The sequence below is a fragment of the Magnolia sinica genome, chromosome 11, assembly GCF_029962835.1.
Source record: "Magnolia sinica isolate HGM2019 chromosome 11, MsV1, whole genome shotgun sequence".
Lineage (NCBI taxonomy): Eukaryota > Viridiplantae > Streptophyta > Magnoliopsida > Magnoliales > Magnoliaceae > Magnolia > Magnolia sinica.
In genome coordinates, this window is record NC_080583.1 from 58,288,869 (window position 1) to 58,307,923 (window position 19,055).

General features: G+C 39.8%; 1 protein-coding gene and 1 long non-coding RNA gene across 3 annotated transcripts in view; one reads left to right on the forward strand and one right to left on the reverse strand.

The window, feature by feature from the left end:
* Positions 1-9,766, forward strand: part of LOC131219191 (uncharacterized) — a 96,590-nt gene extending 86,824 nt beyond the window's left edge. Inside the window, exons 1-4 of one of the 2 annotated variants that reach the window (XR_009158040.1) lie at positions 8,200-8,415; positions 8,520-8,895; positions 8,978-9,085; positions 9,172-9,766. This is a non-coding gene — a long non-coding RNA (uncharacterized LOC131219191). Of the gene's footprint in view, positions 1-8,199; positions 8,416-8,519; positions 8,896-8,977; positions 9,086-9,171 lie in introns of those variants that run through there. The other variant, XR_009158039.1, reaches the window with a different exon arrangement.
* A 7,934-nt stretch (positions 9,767-17,700) lies between these two features.
* LOC131219193 (nodulin-related protein 1-like) lies at positions 17,701-18,473 on the reverse strand. The gene has a single exon (XM_058214202.1). The coding sequence runs from the start codon at positions 18,330-18,332 to the stop codon at positions 17,886-17,888; it is 447 nt and encodes a 148-aa protein (XP_058070185.1). The 5' UTR covers positions 18,333-18,473; the 3' UTR covers positions 17,701-17,885.
* Positions 18,474-19,055: the final 582 nt, after the last annotated feature.

A 19,055-nucleotide genomic window follows, 5' to 3' on the forward strand; every position in this document is an offset into this window, starting at 1 on the left:
GACATCAGAATCGGCAAATCGGTCACGACAATCGAATCAATCGATAATCAGAATTGGCAAATCGGTCACGACAAGCAGATCGATCGATAATCAGAATCGGCAAATCAGTCACGACAATCGGGAACGATCAACTATCAGAGTCAGCAAATCGGTCACGATAATCGGATCGATTGATAATCAGAATCGGCAAATCGGTCACGACATCAGAATCGGCAAATCGGTTACGACAATCGGGATCGATCGATAATCAGAGTCGGCAAATCGGTCACAACAATCGGATCGATCGATAATCAGAATCGGCAAATCGGTCACGACAATCGAGATCGATCGATAATCAAAGTCGGCAAATCGATCACGACAATCGGATCGATTGATACTCAGAATCGGCAAATCGGTCACGACAATCAGGATCGATCAATAATCAGAGTCGGCAAATCAGTCACGATAATCGGATCGATCAATAATCAGAATCGGCAAATCGGTCATGATAATCAGAATTGGTAAATCGATCACGACAATCGGAATCGATCGATAATCAGAGTTGGCAAATTGGTCACAACAATCGGATCGATCAATAATCAGAATCGGCAAATCGGTCACGACAATCGAAATCGGCCTATACAATCAGCCTTGACAAATCGAGATCGATGAGAATGGGCCTAACAAGACCCAAGGGAAAGTCACAAAGTGGACATTCAACCATCATTGCCCATCAATGTGGACATTTAACTAACACTACTCCCAAGGAGTGGCCCATATAGGGCCAAACATACAGTGAGCCCATGGCCTCACACAAAGACTTAATATACATCACAATGGGCCTCACTCAAAGGCCACATACAACTACCATGAGTCGTATCAATAGGTCGCACCAACGGGCCTCTTATACACCACAAGTGGGCCCTGCCCATGGGCCATAATACATATCAAGTGGGATACATCCACGGGCCGCACTAAAGGGCCTCAAATATATCCGGGTGGGCCTCATGGACGAGCCGTAAATACATCAAGGTAGGGCCCACCATAACGTTTATTTTCTATTCAATCTATTCATACAGTCACGAAGACATAAATTCAAGAGGAAAATAGATATTATATTAATCTAAAACTCCTATGACCCAAAAAGGATTCCAATGGTAGCCGTTCAATCTCCGTGGTTTTTTACAGTGTGGTTCACCTGGTAGATCGACGGTGTGGATCTCACGTATTCTACCAAGGTGGATCTCACCGTCCAACATTACGGATGGTGCAGATACAATAGATACATTAGGTTGGGGTCCACAGATGTGACCCACCAACAAAAGGATGGACGGTGTGTATACAATAAACACGTCAGAGTGGGAGATGTCCCGCCGTTCTGGGGTAGATGGATAGACACTGGATATAAAACACGTACATCAAGGTGGGTCTCATACAATCTGGATGGCCCAGATAAAATACATAAATCATGGTGGGTCCCACAGACCTTCCACTAAACGATGGTGGATCAAAGCACACGTCAGGTGGCCCTGCAGCTGCTGGACATCACTCCAGCAGCATGCACAAATAGATGGTCGTGGATGAAACATACATCAGTGGTGGGCCTGTTTTCTGCTGACCCGCACGCTGGCCGTTGGTCCTGGCCCTAAAATGATTTGGAAAACTGGATGGGCGGTGTAGATGCATCCCACAATGGTGTGGGGGCCATGCTAGTGGACCGGATGGCATGAATAAAACACTTACATAATGGTGGGTCCCACGTCCATACAATGGACGGCGAGGACAGCACTGATACATCAGGGTTGGTCCCTGAAATACATAAATCATGGTGGGTCCACGTGGAAGTGGCCCACATAAATATGTATTATATTATTAATATATATATATTACATATATAATATTTATAATATATTATATTTATAATATTTATAATCTAATGTTACACCATCCAGTCCAGCGTCCAGATTTTCCGGACGTGTTGGACTGACGGTGGATGCATGGCACGTACATTCAAGATGGGTCCCACGTATGTGCTGGCCACACGTGCAATTAAGGTGGGTCCCACGTATGTGTGGACCACGCATACCATCAAGGCCAGCCCACAACTGCTGATGGTGTAGATTTAAAACACATACATTGTACATCATGTGGGCCACATCCACATAAATCGCTGACGTCGCTGTAATGAGCCCAAAGTCCAGAAATCTGATGGACGGCAGAGATGAAATGCATATATCATGGTGGCCCCCACCTCCACACGTGTCACACGTGTGGAGTGGGTCCCACAATCCAACAAAGGTGAGAATGGTATACATGAGGTGGGTCTCACGTGATGGCCACCCTTCCCAATAAAGTAATACTATAATATTACATATTATAATAATTATATATATATATATATATATATATATATATATATATTTTGCTTTCTTTTGTTGCAGGTGTCTAGTACACCCCCACTGTCAGTTCACACTTCATTGCTGGCCACGTCCAGCGTCCAAGACGGTGTGGATATGTAAGCCTCAAGGTGGGTCCCACCGTTCTGTTGTGTGGACGGTGAGGATGAAACACAAACATCAAGGTGGCCCACCCCTTTCACACGTGCAGGTTGGGTCCCGCACAAACCACGCGGACCCACGCTGTTGGGAAGTAAGCTGATATTTATGTCTCCCTCTCAACTAGCCCTGTCTAGACGGACGGGCTGCTGGCGTGCTTGCTGGACAGGCTGCAAAGGTGGGCGCCACGCGTGGGCGGTGGAGATAAACCTATACATCATAGTGGGGTCCACGTATGTGGGTCACTCGACTAGGATCAAGCCGATATTTGAGTTTTTCCTTTCATCCGGGCGAGTCCAGATGGACAGCAAGGTAGGCCAATACATGGCAGTGAGGTGGGCCCACTTGGACAGCAGTGTAGTCCACGTAGTGGACGGCATGGATAATAAAAAAAATACATCATGGTGGGCCGCAAAATGGAATAGAGAGATAGAGAGGGAGAGAAAAGCACCCACCTTCCTTATTCCTCCCTAATGCTCCGAAGCTCCAATGGGGCTCCTTCAACAGTGGAGATGAGTTTTTGATGGCAGGATATGGGGGATCTAAGGTGAGAAAGGGCTGGGAATCTTGGAGAGCTTGGGACGTCCAAGGTCTTTCTACAATGGGGAAAATGGAGAATGAAAAAGGGAAGAGAGATGAAGGGGAGAGAGTAATGATGATAGCTCCCTCTCACTCTTAGCTAGGTAATAAGTGTTTTGGGGAAAAGGGAGTAATTATGGGCTATGGTCATTATTGCTTTGACTAGTAATTATGGATGGCTTAGGGTGATGTCATCCTAGCCTTGGGAAAGTGCCATTGTGATAGGTGGGTCCCACCAAAACACAATCAATGGTCCAAATAGAGCGCGACCTATATCCTTTGATGTACAACTCGGATTGCCGCATGAGACGCGGCGTTGGAATCGCAGCGACAATGCGTTCGTAACGACATAGGTCTTAGGTCAAGCTGACTCGAAAATTACAGGATGACACTCAAGGTCGCGTGCAAATGCTATCTACGCATCGCAGGTCGTCGAAATTCGACCAGGAGGACCGTTGGAGCCTATGGAACGGTACGGGCTAGGATATGGGTCTCACGCGATTTGTTCATAGTTGGGATTGACCAGGGTTACAGTTGGTGGATCTATCATGGTGAAGATATGACCCATAGAGTTGAGCCCACTAAAGTCCTTGCTGACCCAATTGTGCCGGATGACGAGGATGAAGACGTTAAGAAAATTCAAGATATCATAGGGGATGGGTTCAAGAGAACAACTACGGATACTGATTTTGTAGAGACAACAGTAGCCAAGACATTCCTCCAATGGGTGTTGTCGAATTAGAAAAGTTTAGTAGGTTATTGAGGGAAGCGCAATGTCCACTTTATCCGGGGTGTGAGAACTTCTCTAAGTTGAATTTTCTTACAAAGTTACTTCATTTGAAGACAATAAATCATTGGAGTAATAAATCGTTCGACATGTTCCTTGAGTTGTTGAAAGAAGCATTACCGGACGGTGAGACATTGCCTAAGTCTCATTACGAGGCAAAATCCTTGATACGAGACTTGGGCCTTAGTTATGAACTCATACATGCATGTATAAATGATTATTTATTATATCAAAAAAAAGATATAAGGCTGAAGAGTGTCATTTATGTGGAGAGTCTAGGTGGAAGCATGACAAAGCCAGGGGTAAGAAAATCCCACAAAAGGTGTTAAGGTACTTCCCATTGAAACCCAGACTGCAATGATTGTTTATGTCTCGTAAGACGGCTGAAGAAATGAGGTGGCATGAGGAGAAACGCGTTCATGATGATAGTACACTGAGGCACCCTGTGAACTCTGAAGCCTGAAAAAATTTTGACAAGCAACATGACTAGTTTGCAGAGGATTCTCGCAATGTTCGACTGAGTCTTGCAAGTGATGGTTTTAATCCATTTGGTAATATAAGTAGCTCGTACAGTATGTGACCAGTGGTACTTATGCCCTACAATTTACCTCCTTGGTTGTGTATGAAGGAGTCATTTTTCATGATGTCATTGCTTATTCCTAGACCCAGGTCACCTGGGAATGACATTGATATGTATTTGCGACCATTAGTAGATGAGTTAAACGAGTTGTGAAGTCAAGGTATACAAACGTATGACACATTTGCAGGACAGACATTTCGATTGCATGCAGCGGTCTTGTGGACAATAAATGACTTTCCCGCGTATGAAAATTTGTCTGGGTGGAGCACGAGGGGCAAGTTGGCTTGTCATACATGTGGTATTGAGACTTATTCATTATCATTAAAGCATGGTAGAAAAACGTGTTATATGGGTCATTGTCGCTTCATTCTGAGCGATCATAGTTGGCGCAGGAAGACGATGATCTTTAATGGCAAATAAGATCATAGGCCACCCCCCAAAGAGCTATCTGGAGAAGATGTGATGCAACAACTGATTAACATTGGAGACGTTAGATTTGGTAAGGCATCGCACTTGAAGAAGAGAAAACATACAGTATTGGACTATAACTGGAGGAAGAAGAGCATCTTTTTTGAATTGCTTTATTGGAGTGATCTGAAATTGCGACATAACTTGGATGTCATGCATATTGAGAAAAATATATGTGACAATGTCTTTGGAACATTAATGAATATAGAGAAGAAAACAAAAGACAGTTTCAAGGCTTGATCGGATCTACAAGAAATGGGTTTAAGGAAAGAGTTGCACTTGCAGCCACATGAAAATTCGTATACTATACCAGCAGCCTGCTACATGTTGACAAAACTAGAGAGAAAGCGTTTATGTGAATGGTTGAGATCGGTGAAGTTTCCCGATGGGTATGCGTCAAACATATCTCAGCGGGTAAATGTTACGGACTGTAAGGTAACGAGAATGAAAAATCATGATTGTCATGTCCTTCTGCAACACCTACTGCCGGTTGCGATTCGTGGATTCCTGAGCAAGGATATCAGTGCGGCGTTGATTGAGTTAGGGATATTGTTTAAGGATTTGTGTTTGAAATAGTTGAATGTAGATGTTATTAAACGACTGGAGAGGGACATTACCATAATCCTTTGCAAACTTGAAAGAATATTTCCACCTGCATTTTTTGATGTCATGGTACACCTAGTGATTCACTTACTGCACGAGGCGAAGCTTACAGGCCTAGTACAATATCGTTGGATGTATCCGATCGAAAGGTGGTAGAACCTATTAAAATTTTTATTCATTCCATAAATTACATATATCCATGTTATCATACGTATAACATAGTGGTTTTGTGTACAGATATTTTCACACACTCAAACGATTTGTGAGGAATAAGGCACGACCGGAGGGGTCGATAGCTGAAGCGTACATTGATAATGAGTGTCTTACATTTTGCTCCATGTATCTTCGGGGCATAGAGACTAGATTCAACCGAAAAGATCGGAATGCTGATGAAGGGCAGGAGTATGAACAAGGACTCATATCTGTATTTGCACATAACGTTTGTCCTTTAGAATCCCAGACGTTTCAGGATATGGACCATATTGATCTAGCAAAGGCGCGGTGGTATGTGTTGCATAATTGTGAAGAAATAGAGTTGTACTTGGAGTAAGTCTTCCCTCGCTTATTGTTTCTCTAATACGATGAACTTAATGTTTCTTGTTGACGACGTGCCATTTGTGTGTATAGCAAACACATAGACGAGATGAAGTCTAAATTCCTCAAAAATTATGATTGAATGCATCAGGATTAGTTTGCAGAATAGTTTGCCGAACGTGTAAGATTTCACATTGTATCTCACCACACTTAGCATTTTCATTGTATTGCAGATTATTTCAACTTATGAAAATATCTAAACAATTATATTCTGTACATGATAATAGATGAAGACATTGCGCATGAGCAACTCTACGGATGTGTCTGATGCATTATACTCACTGGCGTGTGGCCCTAACAGACGTGCATCTAGATATACAGGTTGTATTGTAAATGGGATTCGGTTCCACACCGAAGAACGTGAGAGGTACAGGACCACACAAAATAGTGGGGTGGTTGTGAAGGGAACAAATGAGGAGGATGAAATTGACTTTTATGGCATTTTGACAGATATTATTAAGCTGAGTCATTGTATGAGAAAGTGGGTGTACTTATTTAGATGTGATTGGTGGGACATTGGAAATAAGAAGTTGGGAATATAGACTAACAACTACTTTACGAGTGTAAATTTATCTCGGAAGTGGTTTAAGAACGACACATTTGTCCTCGCCAGCCAAGCCGAACAAGTATTTTATCTCGCTGACACCAAATTAGGCGGCTCTTGGCACGTGGTGCAGAAAATAAAGCCTAAGAACGTATTTGACGTTCCTGTACCAAAAGTTGAAGATAGCGAGGATGGGGAAAATGACACGTTTAGGGTTAAACAAGTATATCAAGAAGACATGCCATCTAGGGATACAGGGCCTGATTCAAGTGTTGATATTGATGTGGTGCAATTAGATAGAGATGATGTGCCACCTGATTATGTTGATGCCTCAATAATACGTGATATTGTTAGAGATGATAGCGGTTTCATTGATGATGACATTGCGAACAATGAGGAGGAAATACTGATCAGTGATAGTGATGGTGAAGAAGAAATAGCCTTAAGCGATAATGATACAGACGACGATTATTAAATGTACACATGATTTACATGTCATTTTTCAATTCAAATAATTTATGTATTCCATGTATATATGAAATTATAAATCATGATTAATTCTTTTTATTGACTTGTTTATAATCCATATTTGCAGTTGAGTCAATTTCTGATCATGTCCTCCTTAAACCGGAGCATAGCAGAAGCACGCAACATACTTCATCAGTTGTTGCAGATAGACATTTCAGTCATATCTTCTTCTGGTAGGGCCATAGAGATACCCGGTCTGGTCGATGAGTGTAGAGTGGAATAAATCGATGACGACTCAGAGGAAAGATTATGTCATCTCAAAGAAATTCCAGGGTTGATGGAGATATATAACTGCGAGAAACGAGATATGGAAGATGCGACTTTGTCACTTGCACATCTGAATGGAGTCCCGAGAGACTAGATTTCTCCTATTGTGACTGGTATGTTGGCCGTAAATATGTCGAGTGCTTCACACGAAATGACATGTGCTTCTGAAGCATACGATAGCTTACGCAGGGAGTACTTCGGATAGTTTACCTCAAAGTTATTTCGTATTACAACGAAATATGTGTATTTAATATAGAATGGCAATGTGTAATGGAATTTTCAATGCTTATAGATTAAAGTTTACAGTTTTATTATATTCTTCTTACATTATAGTGTAATGGTCTAATCATATTTTAATCATCTCTCTAAGCATAAGCACAAATGCATTGTACCGTCAACACTACTTGTATAATGTTTTAGTATATTCCACTTGTATTGACATTGTTTAAATTTATAAGTTCATAGCTCACACATATTCAGTGATGGCACCAGGTGGGAGAGTACGTCATTCGCACACTGGATCTACCCCTTCAACCCATGATGCGACGGAGCCAGCATTGCCATCTCATATTGCATCGCAAGCGTTTGATCCCTCAGTCGCGCATACACCAGGCACTGCATATAATTCTAGACATATATTTCTTTTAATGATTTTTGTTTATGTTTATACTTACATATTTCTTTTGCAACAGTGTCGTCGACCAGCCGACGAGGACGTGGACTCACGCGTGAGTTGCTTTTAGAGCGACTTACGCGCGAGGGTAAGGTAATGGTAAAATTTCCACAGGACTGCATTAGACCTGTTGGGAACAATGTCAGACTGTTTACGTCGGAGGTCGGTCTCTTATGCCGATCTCTGATCCCCCTCACCACCCCCCGTTGGGGAGACATGACAAATGATGTGCAGCAGCTCATCCGTCAGCGCTTTCAGGTAAATTTTAGTTTTTTAAAATTTATTTTATAAAAGTTCATTTTACGGTTAAGTTATTTTCTTAATAAGTTTATTACCTTAATCTATTATTTACGAAACTGCAGGATAAATTTGACTTGGATTTGAGTGTTCCGCACATTTCCTATGTCGTCGACGACATGATCAAGGAACGGTTCAATGAGTACCACTCCGTGTTACACAAGCGGTGCATGAGCCACGAGGAGGTCGCACTGTCCGCACTGCCGCACGTGACCGATGACGACTGGCGGATACTCTGCTATTGATTTTCGTCTGATTCTTTTGAGTTAATATTTACATATTTACGATATCTTAAGGTAACAATTAAATTCGCAATTAATAACAATGTATTATGAATAATGTGTTCAGAAGAGGAACAAAATAAATTCTGACAACAGGGGAAAGTTAGAAGTGAACCACGTAGCTGGTTCAAAGTCATTTGCAGAAATTCGTCACAACATGGTAAGAAATTACTGGTAATTATTAAGTTAATATATTCTTTCCATGCATTTATATTAACTCTATTGTCTTTTCGATTGCGCAGCGAGATTCTCTCACTAGCCAGGAGCCTGGACTAGTAGACCTCTACAGAGGGACTCACTGTTGACAGACGACGGGATCTTGGGTACATCGTTAAGCCGGCGAGATTTGGGTAAAAATTCTTACATTGTAAAATTTAATTACATTAAATTATAATAATGTCATTTTTTAGAGAAAATTCATATGTTTTCATTACAGGCGGCGATGGACACCTTACGCAATCAGCCCACTCCCGATGGTACTCAACGGAGTGAGCCAAAGATCCTAAGTGAGGTGCTTCGCACCCGTTCTGGATATGTGCGTGGGCTTGGCCATGGTGCCAAGCTCATGGCACCCGCTAGAGCTGCCTCCACCCGATCCATCATCGTTGGCGAGAGCGCCACCCGCCGAGCTGATATCGCAGAGAAAGAGGTTCAGTACCTACGGGTCGTCGTCCATGACATCAAAGAGCAGCTGGAGAAGAAGAGTGAGTAGCTGGAGAGGCAGATGGAGGAGCAGGAGAGGAGGATGGAGGATCTGACGAGGCAGAGGGAGGAGCAGGAGAGGAGGAGGATGGAGGAGCAGGCGAGGGGGAGAGAGGAGCAGGAGAGGAGGATGGAGGAGATGCGGTGGAGCATGAGCGACGGATGAAGGAAATGTTTCAAGCTCTCACTGCACGCTTACCCATTGATGCTCCACCACCTCTGCCTTCATCTTTGTGATTTTTTATATTTTATTTATGATGTTAAACTTATATGTATTTATGTGCGAATGAATGTCATGTTAATGGATGTAGTTTATATTTAGATGGATTTACGTACTTTGAGTTTAAATGGATGTGAATGTGAATATGATGAAATATTTATATAACAAGTGTATATCAGAAATTTTTTGCTGGAATATTGAACAAAAAAAAAAGACACTTTTACCTACAAAAATTTTCGTGGGTAAAAGTATCATCCAGGTTTTTTACCTACGAAACTTTCCATAGGTAAGAGCCTGATCCACGTTTTTACCTACGAAAATTTTCGTAGGGAAAAGTTCAGTATATATTTTAGCTATGAAAATATTCATAGGTAAAAGTTTTGAAAATATTTTTACCTACAAAAATATTCGAAGGTATATGTTTTGTAAAATGGTTTTACCTACCAAACAATTAGAAGGTAAAAGTTTCGTAAAAGTTTTCAGTAACGAAAAGACTTGCAGGCAAAAGTTCTGTAAATATTTTTTGCTACGAAAATATTCATAGGTAAAAGTTTTGTAAATGCTTTTAGCTACGAAAGTATTAGTAGGTAAAACTTTTGTAACAATTTTTACCTACGAACGAATTCGTAGGTAAAAGTTTTGTAAATATTTATAGCTACCAAAAATATTCTTAAGTAAAAGTTTTGTCATAATTTATACATACGAAAAAAAAATCATAGGTAAAACTTTTGTAAATATTTTTAGCTACGAAATTATTTGTAGATAAAAGTTTTGTCATAATTTTTACCTACGAAAAAATTCGTAGGTAAAAGTTTAGTAAATCTTTTTAGCTACGAAAATAATCGTAGGCAAAACGATTTGTCAATATTTTTTCCTCCAAAAAAAAAACGTTGGTAAAATCTTTTACCTACGAAAGCAAATCGTCGGCAAAAGTCTTATCTTTGCCAATGAAAATTTTTTTTCATGGGTAAAAGTTTTCTCCCTCAGTCTTTTAGCAATGAAATTGCCGACGAAAAATTTCGTTGGAAAAAAAGGCTTTTACCTACGAAAATTTTCATAGGTAAAAGTGTCTTTTCTTGTAGTGGCTATTGCGGATTTACTATAATTTGCATCACAATAAACCATTAAAAAATAAAAGTATTCCTTAAAATCAACTAAAAATCAAAGAGGTTCAACAAGAACAAGAATTAAAATAAGAAAAACATCTCAATCATGCTACAAGCTTCACCTCTTAGCCCTAGCTAAGAGGTTTAGTCAACCATAAACATGATTGGATTAAGAATCTTCAAAGAAAGAATTAACAAATTAGGAAAGACGAAAAACTCTTAGGAGGCTCCTCCACCCTTTGGCTCTGCTCCTTGAAACCCTAGTTTATAGCCTTGGTCGTGTAAAATCGGAAAACCGCATCAAATTTACGCAGTTCGCGTAACTCTATATAACACATTCGATGTCATCGAAGGAATTTGAATCCGAAAGTCGCGCCTTTACGCACTGCGTAAGTTTCTGTGTCATCGAACTTTCCTTTGATGTCATCGAACCTTCCTTCGATGTCATCGAATGATATTCGAGTAATCGAAAAAGTGTCAAAAACAGTCTAGCAAGTTTGTTCAGAATTCTTCAGAAAATTTGATGCCATAGAACAGACTTCGATGTCATCAAAAGAGGCTTCGAATACTTGAGAATTGCATCCAATGTGTCCAACAACCAACTTGATTTTCATATAAAAATTCGATGTCATCAAGTTGTATTCGATGTCATCGAACTCTGGCTTCGATGTCATCGAATAGTGGTCGATGACAAGATCAGTTCAGATGTTGTGAATTTCTACACTTTGCACGGCGAACTACCTTCATTCTCCACCTAGTTTTCTTGAATCTTGGGGTCTTGAAATCTTCAATTTTGGTCTCCTAAGATCCATCCTTTACCTTGGTGATTCTTGAGCATCAAATCTATACTTTTAGCACTCTTTTCAATCCAAGCTCTTAAACTCATATTGCAACACACATATATAAAATATACCATTAAGCCTTATCATGTTTGTAAAACAAAGAGATAATTAGGAAAAAATATGCAATATTTGACACTTAACATACAAATGTTCCTTTAAACCACAGATCATATTTGTATGATGAGTCTATGAGATATTGTAATATGTTATGATAAGTTGTATGTTTGTATGATGAGTTATGCATGATTGTGTTTTGTCACAAAATTAACAAAGGGGGATATTGTAAGTGCTTATACTTAAGCACAATCAAGATTGTCAAATTTCGTAATCTTGAAAGGAGCACAAGCACTCATGAAGATACGGTTTAAAAAATCATGAAGACATCGTAAAGACTCGATCAACATCTCAAGGACGACTCAACATCTTAAGCCTTTAAAGCCTTACTTGGTTCGAAGATCAGAACACTTTGTATATGTTAACCATCAGGTGGTATTACCTTAGATTGACCCTAGGTTAGGTGTATTTCACATAATATCTTGATAACATATTATTCTACGTAAAATACACTAAAGTTAGGTTAGCCTGACCTCAGTTTCGGCCAAACTAAACTACCTTCGGCTAACCCAACATTATTCGGACAAGTATGCAGCAAGACAAAAATTTTCCAAAGCAAGTTCGGCCAGCCCAACCTATCCGCTCGGCCAATTCAAAGGATGTTCGGTCAAGTTTCCAGCAAGATAAGATTTCGGATCTCATTGAAATTCTGCCAGCCGAACCATGTATTCGGCCAGCCAAAGTTTTAAAAGATTTCATCCCGCGAAATTTGAAAATCAATTGGAACGCAAATGTTGAAATTCGGTCAACCGAACCTAAAATCAAGTCAGCCGAATTTCCAATACCTTTGGCTATAAACAGAGGCTTTCTCTCACTCTTTCAAAGAATGAAAAATACAGATCCATCTTCTCAATAAAAGAGTGAAAGTACAAGCCTCCTTAAGCTATTTGAGCAGTAATTCTTATATTTGATTTAGCTAATTATATTCTCTTTCTCGAGTTTGTTTAAATTGTTTTAATAGAGTAATTCATACCTTAAGATTTAGATAATCGAATTTGCAGCATTATGGTATTATTTATTTCATTAAAATTATATTAGATCCCTACATTTTTTTTTGGGTTGAACACATTCACGGCTTCATCTATATCCCAAGAAAGAAGATCGCCGCATCCAAAGCTACAGTTACGTCTTCGACTCCCCAATTGAAGATAAGTATTGTTTTCCTTTTATTTTTATTTGGGTTTTTCTGAGATAGCCCAGAAATTTCAGAAGGTTTGTTTTGTGGTGAGCCTGTAAAAATCACAAAGTAGGTTTTGTTGTGGTGAGCCCATGAAAATCACACAGTGGGTTTTATTGTGGTGAGCCCGTGAAAATCACACAGACTGTATAAGGTTGTTAAGGTGAACCTATGAAAACCTTGAATAGTGAAAGCCAAAATTACAAGGGTAGTAATTTTGGGAGTGGAGTAGGTGTGGAGTTAAGCACCAAAACACTATATCTTCTTGCGCATTATAGTGATTGATTTATTCTTTATATGCTTTCTTTGTGATTAATTGTCTCTTGCTAAGTTTGATATTTTGATATCAAAGACGTCGTGAAATAAGATTGTCCTGCCTAAATCTTTTAAATGAAGGTTATCCTACGAAATATTTGATATCAAGAATTTAATACTCGAAGAAATTGAGTATATTTGGTTTATTATTCCGCATTGTATCGAAATATTTTGTATTGTCATATTTAAAAGTGCCTTGATTTGTCGATTAACGTGACAAGTGTATCATAAAGTCCAGTGAGCCCCACATGAAGAATACAAGCTAAAGACTCAACAAAGTGGATGTGTTTAAAGGTCTCGAAAGGTAAATGAAAACCTCACATCTCATGGCCAAAATACCTCATGTAAAAATCCCCTTAAAAATGCTCTAATATATCTCAAAACCATCTAGGAAAACATATTTAAAGGATTAGAAAATGGAAAACCAAGTTACAAGAACAGATGAAAATGTAAAAGTTTTTTCTGCAACTATCGATGACATCGAAACTCAAGTTTCGATGACATCAAGCTCTATTCGATGACATCGAAAATGTGCCCAAATATGTCCAGCAACCAAACCACATATCTGGGGAATTATTTGATATAATTGAACTCCATTCAATGTCGTCGAAATTCAAACTTCGATGACATCGAGGGAGGCTCAATGACATTGAAATATAGGCACAAAATGTCCAGCAAGCTCAATAGGAAAATCATGATTTATTCGATGAAATTGAACCACATTCGATCACATTGAATTTTAAACAACGATGACATCGAAATTAGAACCAATATGTCCAGAGAGTTTATAAAGAAAATCAGGAATTATTCGATGCCATCGAACTCCATTCGATGTCATCGAAATTCAAATTTTGATGACATCAATTTAGTCTCAATGACATCGAATTTTGAATCCCATAACTCTCGTAGCAAACCTCAACTACTTTCGGTAGAAAATCTCAATGACATTGAAGTCAGTTCGAGTCATCGAAGGAAACTTCGATGACATCAAACGACCTTCGAAGACAACGGAGTCGGTTCGAGTTATCGAACGATCTTCGATGACATCGAATGTAGACAAATTTCTGCCCCTTTTTTTTTTACCATTTGAACTTTATTACCTATTTAAAGAAGGTTGCTTCTTAGGTTTCAGATTAAGAAAGAGAGATATTTAAGAGAGTTATTACCATAATTGATCTACCTACCATCTTAAATCTCCTTTCTCATGAGAGTTCATCATTCAATCTCTTCTTAAATGTAATCATTAAAAATCAATAGATCGGATTAAAGAATGAACTCCATTATTCAAGGATTCTTCAGCAAAACATTTAATGTCAAATATATTGATTGATATCTAATTAATATTTTAGAATCTCTCCCTTACTTAATGACCAACATTTAATACAGAAGATTCCATAGAATACCTTGACCCAACACCAGCGACGTATATTAAAGCATTTATAGCTACGCGGATTAAGGGAGTTGAAGACACTTCATCAACAAGGAAGGTCATCTTAGCATGTGTTAATAACGGGACTCACCTACTCACAAGTAAGTCATTAAAATCTACTGACCCTATAGATCTTTTCTTATTTAGGACTGGTATTTAGTGGTTAATATATTAAGACGTTCATAGGTATCCGACAAGAGAATATGTTGAGTCCTTGTGTAGGACATTGTTGTCTTGTGTAGGCACTTGTGATTGCCTTGTGTAGGCTACGCCTTGTGTATGCACTTGTGATAGCCTTGTGTAGGCGTAAGTAGCCTTGTGTAAGCTCCTTATTATATCCTTATGTAGGACATGTTCGTCTTATGTAGGCCTCTAAGGTTGTCTTATGTAGACTCATTAGCTAACCTTATGTAGGTTGTGACCATTTGATAGTGAAATCTAGCACACTCTAAGGAGAAGTGCGTTAGTCGGGAGTGAAGTAGGCACATAGCCGAGCCACTATGTATGATTGTGTTTGGGATTGTCTTTGCGCATTTATTTAATTAATCTCATGTGCTCTGAATGCTTAACTATGATACGTGATTAAATGAATATTTAGTATTGATAAGCATCACATTCCACACACTCATATACACTGTCTTTATAGGCTAGTTGCTTTACTTGTATATCTACCATAGCTTATGTGATTGGACCATCTATTGGCTTGGAAGCCTTAGAGTTACGTTGTCTTACTTATCTTGATTAAAATTTAGGCATTGTATATTGTTATAAATAAATAAATTTTCAAAAGGTCCTATTCAATCCCCCCCCCCCCCCCTGTCACGCAGGACATCTATAGCTCGTCCTTTTAAAATATTAACATGTAAACCAAATAACTTAAATCGAAGTAAAATAAACATTAAAAAGAACTATAAAGTTCATTTCTTAACTCAATCTAAGAGATTAGCCAATCATACACATGATTGAACTAAAACTCAAACATAAAAATATAAAAAATAACTGAAACTGAATGATTAAGGAGGAGAGAAGATTCATTGAAGCTCTGCAACTCCTACCCTAATTCATGTTTAGAAACTCCTAAAACATTCTTTTATATAGCCTTGATTCGCACCGACTTTAAAACTGACTTGATTTTATGCAGCTATCGCCCCTTCGATGGCATCAAACTCCCATCAAAGATTCTTGGTGAAACCAGGAAACTATTCAGCGATGAACTTTCGAATTTGAATATTTTATTGATGTAAGTTGCGACTACCTTAAAAGCTACGTCTTTAGTTTGAAAATTCATGCAAAAATAAAGTTTCAAATATACTCTCGGAGCTAAACTATTACAGTGAGTGTACTCTCAGTCCGCACATAGACACAAACTCAGCCCAACGTAAGCCATACGGCCTAGACCCAAACTCAGCCCAACATACGTCATGAGGCCGTAGCTCAACATGTGTGAGTGTGATCAAAGGCATATGTTAGGGCTAATGGGAAAGATCCGCACATGATTAAATTTATGTGCCCATAAAAGGGGCCCCAGCTACATGCAGAAGATACCGTTCTTATATAAATGAAAATTTTCGTACTCATTTTTGACATGGAACAAGAAAAGCCTTTAAAAAACAAAACAACTTTTCCAAAATCAAAATAAATAAAATAATAATAATTTAAATACAACAACATCCCTCCGATTAAGTATTGGTAGAGCTCGGCAACGGTCCGAGTCGGATCGGATTAGGATCCATCCGATCCAATCCGAATTTTGGATGTCTTAATCCGAATCCGATCCGATCCGAGACCGGATCCGAGTCACCTGACCCAATCCGATCCTAACTGTACATTGAATGATCCCGATCCAATTTAACCCGGGTCAGATTTGGTCTAGATTTAATTTTTAAATTTTTCAAAAAACATACCAAGGATTTTTAAATTGAAGGAAGAACGTCCTTTCTTGGTGGGGTTTTCCTAAAATCTACAAATTTGTGAAGTAAAAGACTCGAATCATGAGTCAGGCCAGTTAAATAGCTGACTCAAGCAAACCCCATTTTCTTTTCTTCTCTTCTCTTTTTGAAATGAGAGAGAGAGAGAGAGAGAGAGAGAGAGAGAGCGTGGAAGAGGGTAATGAGGAATGGAAGGGAAGGAGAGAAATACCCGAGGGAGAGGGGATTTGTGTTTGTGAATCAGCTACTGCTGCTGCTTCTTTTATCTGATGTTGGGGAAATGGAGAAATGGTGTCTCCAGCGCCAGACCCTTCAAATGAAGGAGGCTGAGAGCAAAAGGTTAGATGTCCCTATCTCCTTCTCTTTCCTCTCTTTCTTAGATTATTTTAGGGGACGACTAAGGAGAAGGGTTTGAGTGATTTTAGGGCTTGGTTGCGGGTAGAGAGCGGCAGGTAGGTAGGGTAAAAAAAAAGGGGGGTGGGGGGGGGGGTAAAAGAGATATATAGGGGAGGGGCAAACTTGTCATTACACCCGGTCCGGTAAGGATCGAATCGGCTCGGATCAAAACGTATCGGATTTCGGTTCGGGTCAGGCGGTTTTGATGCTTATCCGAATCCGATCCAAACTGCATTGGGATATGCCCCTTTGTACCCGAACCTAACCAATCCAGCCTACCGGTCCTGTTCGAATCAGGGCGGATCGGATCCGCCAGATTGGACCCATTTTGCACACCCCTGTATTGGAAGGGAGACTGAGGCATTAAAAGTCATTAAAAGTTTTTTACCATAAGCTGTTCGTTTTGTTCTCCTTTGGGGTTAGCTTTTCTTTAATTGTGTAATGCTTGGGGTAAGTTGTGAGTTAGTTCATGTAATAGGCGTGGCCCCTTTATTCCAGTGGGGCTGTTACTGGTGGTGCCCTTCCACTTTTTGGAAAGGATAAAAAAAAACCTTCTGTAGCAATAATATTCTGAATACGTTGCTGATGCGTTGTTAAGCTGTGTTTTTCAATTAACTATTAGTCTATAAATTAAATCATTAACACATCAATCACAATGAGCACTAAACAAACGCGGAAAGAAAAAAAATATACAATATATCAAATACCAACCATTGTGCCATATAGAAAAATCATGAGATAGAAAGGGCCCCACCAGTATAAATGGAAACCCCGTGAGCGCAATTGCATATCCTGGTGACCAGGAAACTACAATTTCACATAAAACACCCAACACATTACAGTAATAAAATGCAAGTAAAGAAGAGGTGACTCAGTTCCACATAAAACATACATAATAAAATGCAAGTAAGAAGAGGTGACTCAGTTCTTTTTCATGAACCCTTGGGCCATCTTCAAGTAGTCCCCATAACCACTCTCAGAAGCAGTTCCATCACCACCACCTCCTCCGCTGCTGCCGTCACTGGAATTATGAGTTGAAGAGGAGTGAGTTGTGGTAGTGGTTGTGGCGGAATTGGAAGAGTTGTATTGGTGCAGATAGTCCTCAGCTTTCTCAACGTATTTCCCAAAGCTCTTCTCCTCAAGCTTCCCATAGTCAGAAGCGGCACCCAGCAGATCGCCTGCGGCACCTGCCACCTTGCCTTTGTCTACCTTGTCTGTTTCATGGTGGAGGGCTGAAGTAGCAGCCTCCGCTACCAGCTTTCCACTGGAGAGGAGTTGGGTTAAGGAAGGAGTACTGTCTTGGTGGCTTTCGGTGTGGCTGTCGTTACTGGGTTTCTTATGCTGGCCTGTACCTGAATATTCTTCCATGGATTCCTACAGCCCAATAGATAGATAGGAACGAAGAGAGGATTTTTGGGAGTTGGGTGGAAATAGGAACGCTTGGTGCGGATGTTGAAAAGGAGTGAATATAGGCTTTTGAATTATTTGGGATTGGGAAGACATTGAGTAGGTTGGAATTCAAGTGTATTTATAAAGAAAAACTCTAATATTTTGGCAAGGTGTGATGGATCACACGCATGCCCTTAAAATTGCATACGTAGGATGCATGTAGTCAACTTAAGCCGTCCAATTATTCCTACGAGTGTAAATGTATTATGAACAAAAAATTCGGTTTATTTCTCATCGGGCTATCAGCATTACAGGACATGAAAATGTTGTACAAGTTTTTTCAGCTGCACACTTTTTTAAAAAAATTGGTGTGATCCATCTGCAAATTTTAACAATCGTCTTATTTTGCAAGATCACCTACATACATTTTCTCCTCAAATGAATGGATCAGATCCCATTCTAATGTATCATAGTGGCACATGTGTTGCGTGTACATGAGCTAGCTTGTACACGCGCATAGGCACGTCAAAACTCTAGTCACGCGGAAACGGATTACTACTCCACTGCCACTCACCCTTCCACTGCCGACGCTGGATTGCCCGCGACTGGTCCGCGTCGAGAACACGGATTGCCAGCGACAGGAAGATAGGCGGAGCCCACCATGATTCTTGTGAGAAATCTAATCTGTCCATCCGTTTCTCA

Bases quoted from the DNA above. Each gene is read 5' to 3' on its own strand.
- LOC131219193 (XM_058214202.1), bottom strand. From the start codon at position 18,332: ATGGAAGAATATTCAGGTACAGGCCAGCATAAGAAACCCAGTAACGAC.